Source organism: Seriola aureovittata, chromosome 8 (genome assembly GCF_021018895.1).
Source record: "Seriola aureovittata isolate HTS-2021-v1 ecotype China chromosome 8, ASM2101889v1, whole genome shotgun sequence".
Taxonomy (NCBI): domain Eukaryota; kingdom Metazoa; phylum Chordata; class Actinopteri; order Carangiformes; family Carangidae; genus Seriola; species Seriola aureovittata.
This window is the reverse complement of record NC_079371.1, coordinates 28,010,403-28,027,754: the sequence shown is the minus strand read 5'-3', so window position 1 is coordinate 28,027,754 and position 17,352 is coordinate 28,010,403. Positions and strand designations below refer to the sequence as shown.

The 17,352-nt window shown below is 41.6% G+C and overlaps 1 protein-coding gene across 3 annotated transcripts in view; it reads left to right on the top strand.

Moving 5' to 3' along the window:
• LOC130173363 (storkhead-box protein 2-like) overlaps window positions 1–17,352 on the top strand; it is a 103,174-nt gene that overhangs the window by 69,195 nt on the left and 16,627 nt on the right. For all 3 annotated transcript variants that reach the window (XM_056382569.1, XM_056382570.1, XM_056382571.1), the window contains exon 2: window positions 8,941–9,093. In XM_056382569.1, coding sequence (XP_056238544.1) covers window positions 8,941–9,093 — 153 coding nt within the window. The remainder of the gene's footprint in view (window positions 1–8,940; window positions 9,094–17,352) is intronic.

Here is a 17,352-nt window from a genome sequence, read left to right as displayed (position 1 = left end):
AACAGTCGTCAGTTACAGACAGCAGCAGCAGCACTGGGTCCAGTAGTAGTAACAGGAATAATAGTAGTGGTGGTGTTGGTGGGTGTTCATTAATATTTTTTATAACGCAGGTCTCATTTTGTTGTGTTAAAGTTACGCTCCACAGATTTAGTTACAGTTTGCTCAGCTCAGCCTGTGACTTCAGTTTTATATTAGTACAGCAGAGCAGAACTAGTCCCACATGCCTGATGTTTAATATCTCATAGCAACAAAACATGCACCATAAACTACTGGGATTTGGCTTCTCAGATCAAAACCATCATGAAGAGGCTCTTTGATCAATTCTGCTCAACATCTGTACAAGAAGACTAAATATACCCAGTTCCTCTTTCTTCTACATGGGTCTGGTCCAGTCTGGGTCAGCTGGTGTTGACAGTGGGCAGATAAAGTCCTACAGTGTGTGATATGTGTGGACTCCAATCTTCAGTCTTCAGATCCAGTTGCTGCTCAGTCATCACATTTCTGCTCTTTGTAGCTTTCAGCTACGTTCCAGTCATGCTAGCAGCTCTGTGAGGGGACAGCAGTGCTCTTAGCTAAATGCTTACCTCAGCATGTTAACATGCTCACAATCATAGTGTTAACATGCTGATGTTTAGCAGGTATGTTTACAGTGTTAACTATCATCTAACTGTGTTAGCATGCTGACATTAGGTAATGTCCACTGAACACAAAGCAGAGCTGAGGCTGATGGGAATGTGGTATTGAGTCATAAACAAAGTATTGGACAAATGAACATGTTGACCTGATGATAGCACAAGTCCAGATATCTCTGCTGCTTCAGCCTTGTTCAGACTCAATCTTTAATGGTCGGAGATGCTGGTATCAGATCGGTTTTCTCCAACTGCTGGTCTTCTTCTTAATGAATCCTTCCTCATTTATATGTTGACAGAAATAATCAACAACAATGCAATAATACAACCAGAATTATCCTTTAAGGAGCTATATGTAAGTTTTGCTATTGCTACATAGCTAACATTAGCATTAGCAGCTGTTCACTTACCAGTCTAGAAGAAACGTTGTGAGTTCAGCATCAAACTTCATTCCTTCACTCACCAACAGCTGTCTCCAGAGGTGGAAACAAACACCAATTTTAACTTTTGTCTCTATCACGTCTTCTACTGAAGTTAGCATGCTAACCAGCTAGCCTGACTGATCTCCTCACAGTCTTCCAATAGAGACTCGTTGTAACCTCCAGTTTATCCTGAAGACGTAGCTGCTCAGAGGACGTATTATAACCTCTTGTATTATAAAGACAATGATGGCTGAAGATTGCCAAGAGACAAACACCACCAGTAGTAGGCAGGAGTAATCTTGTAGTTAAGTACAGATGTGAATAGAAGATGGAGCAGTGGTAGCTGTACTAATGGTAACAGTTAGATTAGTACTAACAGTCGTGGCACTGGCACTGCAGACGTAGTTGTAATAATGTAAGTAGTGTTATTAGTAATAATGACAGTGGTGGTAGTATCAATTGTAATGGAATCAACAGTAGTATCAGTAACAATAATAAGAGCCGCAGTGTCAGTAGTGGACAGAGACAGGCCTTCAGCTCTGAACAAGGTTTTGCTGACTGTTTCTATTCTCACACTTTAGATCAAAACATTTAAAACTTCTTATCCTTGGTAAAGCAGGTACAAAGCCCAAGTAGCCAGACACAAGTATATTTGACCAATAAATTTGTAAACAAGCTGTGTAAGCTCAGCTGGTTGAACGGGCTCAAACCTCAGACCTCACTCAACCACCTTCAGACCTGTTCAGTTTGGGCCAGGGTGCATACCTGAACTGGTTTGATGTGTTGGGAGTCAAAAGAGCCTGGCTTCTGTCTCACCTTCACACAACTGACCAATCACTGAGTGATTGGTCTCCCTCCCCCCCGACTCAACATCAGAAAGTTGTGAAGCTTTTTGAGAAACAGTCCTGACGGAGGATACTGATGCATTTACTGTACAAACACCATGAGAAGCAACAAGATATGGCTTCTCGCTCAGCTGTTCTTTCTAACACACATACTTTTAGCCACCTCCCCCACTCACTGTGTGTGTGTGTGTGTGTGTGTAAGGTTTGGGTTGGTCCTGCAGCTGTCAGAGTATGAAACGGTCATCATGGTGGTCTGCAGCTGTTCTGTCTTCAGTGTTGTTCGTCACTCTCTCTTTAGAGTTCTTTGCTCTAAAGCTTTTTTGTTGTTGAGCAGCTTTTGGTAAGTAAAAAACTCACATGCAGGTCTGTATTCAGGTCTGTCAGTCTGTTTATGACACAGAAACAGCAGCAGCTGATGGTTAATTCTGGTCTTTATTATGCTGGCTTTTAAAGTTCATTTATGTTTGAATGAGGAAATTCATTCTTGACATAGAGAACAGTATTGGTGACCAAATAATCTCAATTCAAGGGTGTGCTTACTAGCTTGAAGACTAGACCTGAAGAATGAGTGGAGAAACTGGATGACAGTGTGTCCATCCACAGGTCACAGGGGTCACTGAGGGTCTGATGGGGATGAAAATAATGTTAGTCATATGCTGTGACCTTCACAGTCACCTGATCTCAGTACAGTTGAACTATGGGAGATTTTGGAGTGACGTGTTGGATGGCGCTCTCCACCGCCATGATCTAAACATTAGGGAATATGTTTGTGAAGAATGGAGTTCAGAGACTTGGAGCAGTGAAGCTGATGTGGTGACACATTGTGAAACAAAACATGACTAGCACACTGTATATTGGTTTGTACTTTAGTCTGTGACCGTCTATATGTGACACATTATGACGTTGACATTGCGATCACATAAAGTCTAAAGTTCACCTCACTCACATTATAGTGTGTGTTGCCACCATCTCTGCATCTCCCATTTCACCCTTTGCTCTTCTGTGTAAATCTGCAGCAAGTTGTTTCACCGTTCCCCATCTCTACTGATGTTTGGGGTCAGTTACAGTCAACATTGCTTGTTCTTTCAAGATTGAATGGGTTTCCTAGTTCCCAAACTGAATGAATCAGTATTAGGCTACAACCACACTACTACGTTTTAGTTTTAAAACTTGTCACTATTATTATATTTACTCCTGCCATCCACACTACTGCTCCAAACTCTTGTGGATCTTTTTTATTTTGAAAACTCTATGGTTTCTGTTGTATCTGGACAGACAGAAACTGAGACCTTTGGATAATGAATTACCAGTGTTACTAACCTTGTTGTCTTTGCTTGCAGCTGTTCAGTTACATTATGTTTTTTTATTTTTTTATTTAGTTTTTATCAACAATGGTACAATATACATATTTTCATATGATTACTTTATTTTTCCTTTTACAACTGTACATAGCCTTTATGCATATTAAATTCAAGTATTAAGCAAGAAAACAACACAAAGATAATAAAAAAAGGCATTAGTATCCACATATATATAGACATATATACACATACATATACATGCATACACATATTCATTCACACATAAAAAACAAACCCATTGATGTGAAATGAGGTATAACGAAAGATAGATAGATAGATAGATAAAAATACAGGTGGAATATTTACTCTTGAGAGAGACGGAATGTGACGCATGTGGTGCATGTACATAGAGTGTAATAAGGTAAAAGTTAAGCAGGAGGGCAAGGCACCATAGTATAATGAACTTTATTGAATTAATAAAGTCATGACAGGACTCCATCGTAAAAAAGTGGAATTTTGGAGTCTTAATGAAAATGTAATTTGCTCCTTCTGATAAAGGTTCCATGCTTTTTGGATCCATATATTATATGTGGGGGGATCTGGTTTCAACCAACTAGTGGCTATACGTTTCAATGCAAAGGTGTTTCTCTGCCTTCCTGTCCAGACCCTTAGGTATTGCTCCCAGTAATGCCACTGTGGGGCTTTGTGGAATATCCTGCTTGAAAACCTCTTTGAGGGCATCAAATACCTCTCTCCAGAATAGACATAAGTTTAGAGCACAGCCAGAATATATGAGTGTGATTGGCAATGTGTGTTCTGCAGTTCCTCCGACAAGAACTGGGATCTGTTGGACCCATCTTGGCTGTTATTTCTGGTGTTCTGAAAAATCTGGTGATTATTTTCCATTTGAATTCCCTCCTTGTGTTTGAATTTGAATTTGTTCCACATTGACCTTGTATCCTGAGTAATACCCATACTGAGAGATGAGCCCCTTTAAATGTGGTATTGTTGATGTAGGTTCTGTCAAATACAATAAGACATCATTGGCAAACATTTTGTGCTTCTCTCTGTTTATTATGATTCTTTTTATATCATTATGATCTCTATTGAACTGGACCAGCCGTTTGATGCTAATAGCAAACAGCAGGGGCGACAGAGAGCAACCTTGTCTTCATCCTTGTTCGAGTGTAAATCTTCCTGATCTATATCCATTAACTTTGACAGCCACCTGTGGGGATCAATAAAGTGTCTGTACCCAATTTATAAAGTTGGGGCCAAAGCTGAACCGTTTTAATGTTAGAAGTAAATATTGCCATGATACTCGATCAAATACCTTTTGAGCATCTAGGGATATGATCATTGACTCTGATTTCTTATCTATTTAATGGGATATTATCTTTAATAGGCGTCGTAAATTATCTCCATAATACCTAACAATGATAAATCCAGTCTGACCAGGGTGTATAATTTGGGTAATTGTCTGATTAACTCATCTAGCCAGAATTGCTGTTAGTATGCACAGATCCCCGTTCAGCAGTGATAGTGGTCTATGGCATTCAGTGGGGTCTTTACCCACTTTAAGAATTACCACTCTAAGTTGACTCTGTCCAAGATGATGCCATAGTTTTAAATTCTAAGGCATGATTGTATGCTTTTAATAACAGGGGGGGCAGGTCTTTAAAGGTTTTATAAACTTCATTGACATATCCATCTGGTCCTGGGCTTTTATTGTTCTTCAGTTATGAGATCACCTGCTTGATCTCCCATTCCCCTATTGGCTTATCTAACATCTTAGCTGTTGAATCGGTCAATTCAGTTAGTTTTATGTGGTTTAGGAACTTTAGGTTCTGCGTCATCGGAGCAGGCGTCAGTATTCTTATATAATGATTTGTAAAACTCTGCAAAGGACTTTTGCTGGTTTAGTGACAACGGTTTCTTGTGATTTTATTCTCTGTACTATATTAGAAAATTGTTGTTTTCTCAGTCTAAATGAAAATATTCTACTTGCTCTGTTTCCGTATTTATAGTATTTTGGCTAGTGAATCTTAAGCTTCCCTCAACCTTATCTCATAACAGACTATTAAGTTGTCTATGAGTTGCATTTAAATCATTTATGACACTAATCGATGCAGATTGTTTATGTTTATGTACCAACTCTTTTATTTTATCTTCTAATTCCCACTGTCTGGCATCCCTCTCTGTTATCCTTGCAGACCTGAATGAAATAACGCGGCCACTAATATATGCTTTGGCACAATCCTACAATATCAGAGGTGTCCTTCCTGAGGAGGAATAGGTATCTAAATATTTCTTGAGCTCATCTATAATGAAGGAGGAAAATTCTTTGTCATTAAGGAAGGAGGTATTAAGTCTCCATTGTTTGGTTGTTGGTCTATGTCCTATATCTCATTTCAGTGAAACAGGTGCATGATCAGAAATAGTGATAGGCAGTATCTCAATTTCCACTATCCTATGTAGCTCTACCTTTGGGGTAAAGAAATAATCAATCCTACAAAAGGATAGTATGTCCGTCTGAATAGAAAGTGAAGTCCCTGCTTCTTGGAAACTAACTACTTCATATGTCCTAAATGCAGTATTTTAATGCTACAACTGTCTTTACTGTTCCTCATTCAGCGGATTTTGTGCAACTAATCAACTGCAGTTATAAAATGAAAATGTATCAGTGTGGACGTAGTAATTAGGGCTCAATGATGACAATGACAAAAATATCATATAGTGATTATTTTTGGCAGATATGACGACATGAGTCATATGGTCATTTTTGTATTTAATTTTAACTGAAAAAATATAAACGTGAGGATGATGTGATTTTTGTTGGGACCCAAACAAGCATGTTCCTTTACACGTGGAGATTATGATGTGTAGGCCGGGCGTCTTCAAAGCTTCATTTATGGTCTGTTATTGTGACACATTTTACCTTTAGCAAAGGCAAAGTTCATGTGATTTTGGATATTGCATTTGGCCACATTGTGATTTTTGATTTGAAAACTGTTCAGCCCTAGTATAAATCCATCACAAATATCTTGCTTTCCACTGACATGGACATCACATCTTCAGTGTCCAGATACTTTTTCTGGACATTTAAATTGCATAGTGACGTTATACAACAAGCCGGAGGTACAATAACTTCTGCGACTCATTAGAAGGGAATCATTTGTGCACGTAGCCTAATTTCCAGCTGGAATTAACATGTGATCTGTGTATCTGATGGGGAAGCACGTGTACATTTTGGTTTAAATGCAACAGAATATATTGAAATGAGATCAGATCAGTCAGATAACATCTGGAGGTTTGGCTCACACTGTGATCAGATTTCAGTCAGGTGTAAAAAATCCACTCAACAAGTGAGAACAAGTCACTTAAATCTGGCTCCCCCCACTGTCTGGAGCTGTCCGTCAAGCAGCATCTTCCTCTCTTCTGCAAAGGAAAAGGAAGTACATCGATCAGCATTTTCACTTCAGGAGACTGTCCCACATCGCCCTGCTGTGAGACAACAGACAACAGCAGTGAATGTGTGTGTGTACCTACAGCTGATAGAGCTCATCCCTCTGAGCCACACAGCTCCATTGTTGTCCAACAACTATTAAAACACATCTGTGACTCACACTGTGTTCATGGTAATGTTCTTACATCATCATGAACACACACACTGTAGTTAATTTAGACTCACACACAACGTCCACTGCGCCAAATACTCACCACAACACCAAATGTGGATTAATCCGCCTTTGAAAATAGTCCCCAACAGATGCACTATTTCCTTCAATTTGTTTAAAGCGACAGCGATCAGCTGCTTGAGGAAATGACTGAAACTTTTCTTTAAAGCGAAGCGATATATTTGTGTTTTTAAAGATTTCTGTTTTCAGCTGCAACCAAGAAGTTCAGAGCAGAGAGCCACAGACAGAGGAGGGATATCAGAAAGTACTGACTGACTGAGACAGACACATGCTGATTTTTCTCTTCTCATGAAAAATACAGAATAACACCAGCCTTATAGACTAACAGAATAACACCAGCCTTATAGACTAACAGAATAACACCAGCCTTATAGACTAACAGAATAACACCAGCCTCATAGACTAACAGAATAACACCAGCCTCATAGACTAACAGAATAACACCAGCCTCATAGACTAACAGAATAACACCAGACTCTGCGTCCACACTAGTATGTTTTCATTCAGAATGAAAACAATCTCTGTCCAGGTGCTTTAGCTCTGTATTAGAAATAATGTCCGTACTAACACACCTGAAAACGCATATCACATGACACTGGGCATGCACATGCTGCTGTAAACAGGATGCAGATTGTCTGGTCTGCAGTTAGTTGAATAGTTGCAGAAAATACTACAAATGAGGAACAGCAAAGGCAAAAAATAAGACCAGAGATTTCTTTGATTTGACCATCGTCGAGGTGGAACTGTTACTGAGAGTAGAACATGAATGTCAGGCATCATGGCGGCAGAAAACACAGACTGAGAATCGTTGTTCTCACCCAGAAAAGGGCCACTTGATAGGAGCAAAAGGAATCAGAGAAGGATACGTTGTAAGTAGTGTGTAGTAGTGTAGTAGTGTAGTGTTCACAAGTGGCGAGTGACTCCAACGACTGTCGTTATAACACAATAGAGCACTAACGAAGTCGAAACCAATTTTCCACCAACGACAGTCATGCAAACGACTGTCGTTGACACTTGGAGCAGAAAAGGGAACCAGTGACATCATCATCCTTGTGAACGCCCACAAGAGGTTAAATACCTGGGTCTCCACACCAGAAAGTAGGACCAGTCCCAGCCTGGTCAGATGCGTACATGAACTGATGAAGCCTCTTGGATGAGAGGTGAAACGTCTTCCCAGACAAATAACCTAGTCCAGTTGTTTTCGATTTAAAAAACTCCTCTAGGATACTATGACCTGGACAAATGAGAATATACACAGGCTTGTTGTAACGGACTTCATATGTCTCTGTACAGTAGCATTGTCACACGTGAAAATGAAGAGGTCAAAGGACACATCACAAGCCCCTCTTACACAGAGACCCCACCATGTCACCATTAAGAAGACCCATCATTGTGTTGCCTTTGCTTGTTTACCCAAGATGTGATTTCAGGTAGAATACCAGTGTTTCAGAATCAGAAGTTTGACGTGCAACACAACAGTATCAGCATCTGTCCCACCATGCTGGGTCTATCTTTTACACAGACGTGGATCTGGCTCTGGGACTACCTCCATGCTGGCTCCATGCCGGCAGAACAACAATGCAGTACCAAATATCGGTTATCGGTCTCCTTGATTACCAATAATCAGTATCTGCACCCTGAAAAAAACATATTGGTCCATCCCTACATTAAATGTTTGCGTTGGAGGCTGGTGTTTGGTGCTGCTGAGGCTCTCTTATTACATGTTGTGCCTTAGTCTCAACCAGGCAGGATGTAACTATGTTCATGTGTGTTTATGTTTACATGGTCTGGCAGAAAAAGAGTGATTTTGATTTAATGTCTTTTTGTTTGTTTGTTTTTGGAATTTTCTGCCTTTATTGGGTAAATGGGGGGAGAGATGGATATGTGACAGCTGGGACAGGTGGGGCATTATTTCTCCAGGATCTAAAAAATCTGATCTGGGACATGACACTGCACCATGTTCCAGTTCAAGTTCTGGTTCTAGCATGTTTGAATCCAGTCTCACTGACTCTAAACCCAAGTGACCGATTTCTGTCTTTTCACAGGTGATGTGTCACCCATCAGTATGTCCCCCATCAGCCAATCGCAGTTCATCCCTTTGGGAGAGGTATTGCTATTGGCTATCTCTGCTATGAACTCCGCCCATAAGCCTGTCACTCAGGAGGCCCTAACTGAACACCTGCAGACATGTTTTCCAGGTAACACCCGCTCATACACCTCCATCGAGCCGACACCACACACCAGCCTCTGTCTCCTGCTGCTTCACATATTCACATTTATTATTGCCTGAACTTATCCGAATATATACAGGAACTCCCAGAGCATTTATTGAAGAGCTGTACATTCCTGTTAATTATTGTATCTGTTCTGTTGTGTTGTATTTTTATTTAGTGAAACCACACTTAACTATTTTCAAAGAGAAGTGCTGTACCTCATAATTTACACTGCAGATGAGGTGTTGTTTTGTGCCACCTGGACCACCCACAACATTAAGACACTGCTTACATATCAGTACATCAGTATAGTGACAGAACCAGTCTTCATTTTCATATTTCTTTTTGCTGCCCATATTTCTTCCTCACATAGAGTTCTGGTGATAAATGTGCTGTCGCTCTGAGCAGTGAGTAGACAGCCACATCTGTCCCATGATGCACACAGTGAATGTTCACCTGGCAGCGAGCAGCTTCACCTGGAGGCCCATTCGTATGCAGGAGTGAATGTGAGTGAGGGAAGAGAGGCACGTGGTCTGAACGGAAAGCACCTGAAGCAAGAGAGCTGTTCGTACGAGTGTTTCCACCTATAAAAACCTGCTCTGCAATACATTCCCCTACAGGAACTAAAGCACATGTAGCTTAAGGTGTGCAACAACTGGCTTTAAAGCAGCAAACTGATCTTTAAATTCACGTATATCTCAAAGGTTGTGGTTTGGAAACCAGCAGAAGTTAAAAACCTCGAGTTCAGGTTGTGTGAAGCTCCAAGTTTCAGTCTGTTAAGTGTCCATAATGACAAAGAGCTGCTGTATTTGTCATGCTACCGCTCAGTCACATACCATCAGTGTCATTGTGTGATGTAGGCGAGGGCTGGGGAGAATGTTGTATATTTGCATTTCAGTCAGGGAACTGAGCATTTATAACATTGACTGTGCTGGAGAACTACCCCCCCCCCCCCCCCCCCCCAACAATCCATCTCATCTGTTTAATAAACATTTGCAGAATCTCAGTACAAACAGTTCGTTCAGAAAGTCTTCAGCCCCCTTCTGTTTAGTTATGTTGCAGCCTTATGCTAAAATCATACCCCATAAGGGAAAAAAAACTGAATTTTTTTTTGCAAAGAAACTAAAATAGCACATTGACATAAGTTTTCGGACACTTTCCCCAGGATTTAGTTGAAGCAACTTTGGCAGTGATTACAGCGTCCATACTTCTTGGGTCTGAAACAACAAGCTTGTGATTCTCAGGCTCTGTCAGGTTGGATGGGGACATTGGTGGACAGACATTTTTCAGGTCCCTGTTGTTGGATTGGGTTCAAGTCAGGGCTCTGGCTGAGTCACCAAGGACATTGACAGTTGTCTCTAAGCCACTCCTGTGTTGTCTTGACTGTGTGAACCTTCAGCCCAGTCTGAGGTCCTGAGCTCTGGACCAGGTTTTCATTAAGGTCCTCTCTGTACTTTGCTCCTGGATCAGACTCCCTGTCCCCCCACAGCCTGATGCTGCTCCACCATGCTTCACTCTTGGGATGATGTTTATCAGGTGATGAGCTGTGCCTGGTTTCCTCTAGACCTGACTCTTAGACCTGAGACCAAACAGTTCAGTCCTGGTCTCATCAGACCAGAGTATCTGGTTTCTCTCAGTCTCAGAATCATTTAGCTGCTTCTTTACCAAATGTCACTGAGGAGAAGCTTCGTCTGGACACTCTAACACAAAGACCAGATCAGTGGAGAGCTGCAGTGATGGTTGTCCTTCTGGAAGTTTCTCTGAAGCTCAGAGTCACCATCAGGTTCTTGGTCTCTCTTCTCTCGGATGTCTCAGTTATTCCAGGTCCAGCTCTAGAAGAGTCCTGGTTGTTCCAGACTTGTTCATGTCAGAATGATGGAGACCACTGTTGGAAATGTTTTTGAGCATCAACACAGTCCTGTCTCTGAGCTCTGCAGCAGTTCCTTCCTCCTCATGGTTTCTGATCTGATCTGTTTGTCAGCTGTGAGACCTGATACAGACAGGTGTGTGTCTTTCCACATCATGTCCAATCAGCTGAGATCAGAGTCATAGTAAAGTGTCTGAATACTCATGTCAATGTGAGATTTCAGTTTCTACTAAATGATTTTTAGCATAAATGTGAAACAGTGAGGGCTCTGGAGTCTTCTGAATGCTCTGTATAGGGAGGAGGTTGGGCTGGTGGAGGGAGCTGCAGCAGCAAACAGTGGTTGCATGAAGCTTCTCTGTACACCTGTTTTGATTTGATTGGTTGTTAGTAGTCAGGTGACAACTGCACAGCTGATGAATGATGGTGCACTCAGACCAGATGTGGACAAAAGCAGGAGGGACTAGAAATGCTGCTGCTCAGATTATTTCACAAGAGGCCTGTACTACGAAGCAAGTTCAACAAACCCAGGATAACTTTTAGTTATCTGGGTTAACTGAACCTGACGTTGACCGTCCTGAAAACCTGTACTATGAAGCTGTTTATCACCTGGCTCGGTTAACTCTGAGTTCACCTGTCCAGGTACGAGCCGGTTCATGTGAAAGAGGCAGAGTTGTTAATTATAAGCAACATCGTCTGAACCATGAATAAAGTATTAATATGATATGAGAAGAAACACTGATACCTGCAGGTGAATTCAGTTATAGTGACGTCATGAAGTGGAATTCAACAAGGTGAAATGTAAACGATGATCGCATCACTAGAATTTTCAAAAATCTATTAAAGTCAGACTAAAGATATATTGTAAATAAGAACATGAATTATCATTGTTTGAGTTTTTCCCTCTTTTGTCTGATGATGAACAAACTGTTATGAACATGTGAAGCAGATCAAACAGTTAAAGTTCATGTCAGACTGTTTCTGCTGCAGAGAGGAGAGAAAGAAAAGAGTCAGTCCGACTGAAATCTTCATTTATAACCATGGAAACAGTGAACAGTGTGTGGATCATTGTTGGTTTGGTTTTGATTTCTCCTCATGTTGTTCTGAGCTGCAGTGATGAAGAAGAGAGTAAAAGCTTCATCACTGTCAGGAATCCTGTCCATTAAAGAGTCTGTGTTCAGGTCAAATGAAGCTACAATAGTTATTATGTAGTTATTTAGTGGACCCATGTTGGTATGGAACAGTGAAACGATTCCACTGATTTATATAAATGTCTACTGTCATTGTTACTCATCACTTTATTGTAAACTCTTTTGTCCCTGTCAGGATCCTGTAGGAATGATGACTCCAGTGAGTTGATTGGTCGATAGTCTGGCTGTTGACAGGTTTTGATCTGATCCTCTAAAGTTAACCTGCTCTGGAGCAGGTTAGGAGTTCAGGATCAGTTACCATGGTAATTTACCCTGGTAACAAGTGAACCACTGTTGAAAACCCAGATAACCTGAAGTTACCTCGATAACCTCAAATCCTGCTTCGTAGTACAGACGCCTGCCGTTGAAGAATATAAACAACAGTAGTTCAGCCCCTACCCCTCTCTCTGATCAGCTGGACATTGGAGAGAATTGTGATTTTGTGTGTTCAGTCAGATTGAATGTGAAGTGAAGTAGGAGGGTGAGTTCACGACTGGAGGTGAAAATGTCTCAGCATGAAGTGAATTGTGGTCTGACTGTGCTGAGAGCTGGTGATGGTCAGGTGTGATTAAAAAAAACCAAAAAGCAAAACCATGCTTCATTGTAACCATGGTGATTCTGTTGGATACAAAGTTAGGATGAAGTAAACTTTGTTTTCAGTATGACAATGAACTGAGCAGATGACAGGAAGCTGATGGAGTTCAAGATCCACATCATGATCCACGGTTAGGTTTTATTGCTGGACGACCTCTAGTGGCCGTAGTAATTACGACGGGAGCAAAGGAGGAAGTCGTGTCACAAAGTGTATAGTGGCACAAAGTCTGTGTAGGGAGGAGGTCTGGGTGGACTCTGACATGGCAGGCCGCTGTTTTCAATACTCATTGTTTCTTTTATTTAACTGCATGTTTAGTATTGTAACCATGACAACGAAGGTCCTCTAACCATAAAAAAGTATGTATTTTAACCTAAACCATATTTTAACTTAACTAAGTAGTCAAACCATGACTGTTCCATAACCATGAAGTGTGTATTTATTATTGTAACCATGGCGACAAAGGTCTGATACACCTGTTGCTGGTACGCTCTTCTGGGGTGTATTAGAGAGTTGTTTAGGTTGGAGGACATGTTGTGCAATAATTCAGACCATCAAGACATTTAGAGCAAATATGAAGAAAATGTTCCATCTCCTGATGTATTTCATCAGATAAAACCTACATTTTCTGTGATAAAGTTGTGGCGAGTTCAAACATATTTAACGCACACAGTGTATTCACTTCAGTTTGTGCCATCTAAAGCAGATCTGTATCTGACAGAAGGTTTAGACAGCTACACAACATTAGGAAGAGACCCCAGGATGTGACCTGTGGCTCAGCAGCAGATTGGAGGTCCACATGTCCAAGTGTCCTGGGTCAAGACACTGAACCTTAAACAGCTCCTGATGAGCCGACTAGCACCTTGCAGGGTAGCTCACTGAGGCCCTGTTCAGACCTGACGTTAATGTCTCAGGTGATCTGATCACAGGTGTAGAGCTCTAAGTACAACAGCTCACACCTGGCATTAACCTGAATGAATCAGTGCAGCTCTACGATGAAATAAGGTCTTAGCCGTTTGAAATATTTAATATTTTGGGTTTATCATGATACTGACTAATCAGACAGTGAGACAGAGGACGTCGGGAGAGTAGCCAGTCCTTCAATGTGGCCCAGCACACATTCATGTTCACACTGATAAAAGGTATGGTCTGAGTGATCAGATCTCAAATGTGTCCACAAAAAGTCTTGGGTGTGTTCACACTTGAACTCAGAGCTGTCCAATTGTGATCAGATCACCTGAGACGATGTTGATACCAGGTGTGAACAGTGAGTGTATGTGTGTGTTACTGGAAATGGGAAAAGTGAGCAGTATGGTGGTGCTGTGGTTAGCTGTCATTTCACTGCAAGAAGCTTCTGTGTTTGAACCTGCCGCTTCTTCATGTGGGTTGTGTCTGTGTGGAGTTTGTTCTCCACTGAAAGGAATAAGGTGGTGATCTTCTGTCCAAATACAAAAGTTCAGCAGTTTTCTGTCTGAGATGTTCAGATGGACATCAGTCTCATGTTTGTGGGTTTAGTGCAGAGCTGGAGTCAGAATGCAGTTAGCCTAGCTTAGCATAAAGACTGGGAGCAGGGGGAAACAGCTAGCCTGGCTCTGTCCAAAGTTTTAATCTCATCTAATTTCTGTCTGTGTGTGTGTGTGTGTGTGTGTGTGTGTGTGTGTGTGTGTTTGTGTGTTTGTGTGTGTGTGTGTGTGTGTGTGTGTGTGTGTGTGTGTGTGTGTGTGTATGTGTGTGTGTGTGAATTTAACTGAACTGAATTGAAGCCCAGTGATTGGCTGGCCACCTGTGCAGGTTGTCAGTTGGGTTAAGCTGCTGTAGCTGGTGAATAGATGGAGAAAGCATCAGTCGCCACACAGGGAGTTGCAGCAGGCCCCTGCCTGTGTTTGTTTCAGTCGCTGTGCAGATGAAGAGACTGTAATGGTCCCAGTCTTCAGTGTGCCCTGAGGCGTGCCCCCCTCTCTTTGGAAACCAGTGGAAGAGATATTTTGTTTTAAGCACGTCCTGACTCCAGCTCTGTACTGAACCCACAGACATGAGACTGATGTCAATCTGACATCTCAATGTCAGACAGAAACCTGCTGAACTTCTCTTTCAGCCAATAAAACAAGGCTGTTCACTTGCTACAGTAGAAGACTGGCTGCTTGATTAGATGTAATTTCTATTTCAAATGTCCCGAAATAGAAATCAGAGAATAGAAAAACTATGAGTCGAGGGAAATGTTGTATTTGACTATCCACCACCACCTTATTCTTTTTCTTCAGGAGCCACAGGAAGTGAACAGAAGCTGAACTGTGCGTGTACTGAGTGAACTGCGCATTGACCCTGTATAGTCAGTGTTGGTCAGTTAAAATGAAGCGGTAGATGCTCGTCTCCACAGTCAGCTCTGGGGTTCCCTCTTTAGACAACTTGCGTCATGTCTGCAAACCAACTGCACTTGTATGATGTAATGACAGGCAACAGACACACACACACACACACACACACACACACACACACACGCACACGTTGGCCTTCCTATAGTTGTGAGGAGACACATATTGACATAATAATAATTTAGTGATGGCCTGCACTGCCAAATGAGTAAATGTACATTAACCAGTCAAAGGTTTTGACATGTAAATGTGAATGTAATGCATTCCCTCGCTCTTTAGGCTACGTTCATACTACTACTTTTTAATTTTAAAACTCATCATTTCTGTTTCTGTTCTGTGTTTACTCCTGCCATCCAAACTACTCCAGAGTTGGAAATGCTGCTAGACCAGTTTTTTTTTTAAACTCCTGGGTTGTGTTTTATTTTGAAAATTCTGGGGTTGGGTTGTAGTAGGATGGACAGAAACTGAGATCTTTGGAAACGATGGCGTAGACACCCGAGGTCACTCTTGATTGGCTCTCATTGACTATCAGTGGTGAGTACAACATGATAATGAATTACAGTGTTACTGACCTTGTTGTCTTTGCTAGCAGCTGTTGTTCAGTTTAATTCTGTAGCTTAATGCTACAACGGTTTATTTTGTGCAACTAATCGGACAGAGCCTTAGGCTTCCTGCCGTGATTCTTTTGAATAATCACTCAGTGAGTGATGCAGCACCAGAGAGGTCAGACAGCATGGACAGGAGGATTTGGTGGTGCACTGTGTCAGAGGTTGCTGACTGTGACAGTGATCACTGACAGCAGCGTGACCTCAGAGGAAGGACTGGAAACCAGCCTGGTTTGGATCAAGTAGATGAGGGAGGAGGTCTGTGGCTTTAACTTGTGCTGTAGCTGCATGTCATGGCAGACAGTGTGTTGTTAGTGCTGTTGAACAGAGGCGCCCCGCCAGGACAGGCAAACCAGGCAAATGCTTGGGGAGTCCCAAGGGGAAAAGGGGCCCCTGATGGCTATGATCCCAATTAAACCTCCCATAAACACACTATACACTGCACTGCTGCTGTCCCCAACCCCCTTAGTGGGGCCTCTGATGTGTGCTGTAGCTAGTGTCTACCCGTTGCCTCCATATCAGGCGTCTAGGGTTCTGCGCTTAGATGGGCTTCTTTGCCTGGTGCCCCATGATGACTCGCCACTGGCATTGAAGAGTGGCGATTACAGCAGTATGAAACGGGAGCAATTTGCAGCTATGCTTACATGTGTTCTGCAGCTGAGCAGCTACCTTTCCAACCAGCCTGCAAACTGAGGTCCTCTGTCAATTTTTGTTTGGTGACTCAACAAGCTGAAGTGCAGAACAAGGAGGGAGTTGATGTTTGTAAGTTGGAGAAGAAGCACACCTCAGCAGGAACGCTGTACTATATATGAATAAAATAGTGCATTTATTTATAATAAATGTAATTTTGCAATATTGTTTTTAAGTGGAAGTGTTGTCTGTACTTCAACATTGTCACACTGTAAATAACCAACATTATAAGGCCAGTGCTCATCAACGGTTTCCTACTGAGCAGTGTTGGCAACACTAGATTTGGTGACTTTTAAAACCCTTTAGCTACTTTTTTTTTCATAAAGGCAGCTGGCCGTATTATCACGAAATTTTTAATAGAAACATCACAAAGAAAAATCACCCTGTGAGGGTTATAAATATGGAACCACCTGAGTGACCATGTGGAAACATATTGTGCATCTACGTACACAGAGGTGACAGTACTCTGACAAATGATTAAAACTAGGGGGCGCCACCATGAAACAAAAACATTTCTCTCTCTTGGTTTCAGATGTATTCCTGAGAGGACAGGACAGGTGGTTGACGGAGCAGGTGTGTTTGCTGCAGCAGACACAAGCATGACGTTTAATTTCAGCAGCACTTTAAAAACTCTTGCTTCAGTATCAACGCAAACAGGATCAAACCTACCTGAGAGAGCAAGGCACACATGAACACAATATTATAACACTATCTAGTTTTATATCATTTATTCCAAATGTGTAAAATGATGGTTAGTGTGTGTGTGAGTATGTTCAGTACATGTGTGTCCAGGTTCATAGTGTGTTAATACAATGTGGATCTTATTTTCAGAGGTTTGCTGATTAGTGATAATAACATTATACTCATTAGGTGGTTAATGACTGAGATCTGGAAACAGTGACATCACATCAGTGAGACAGAGCAGTTAGAC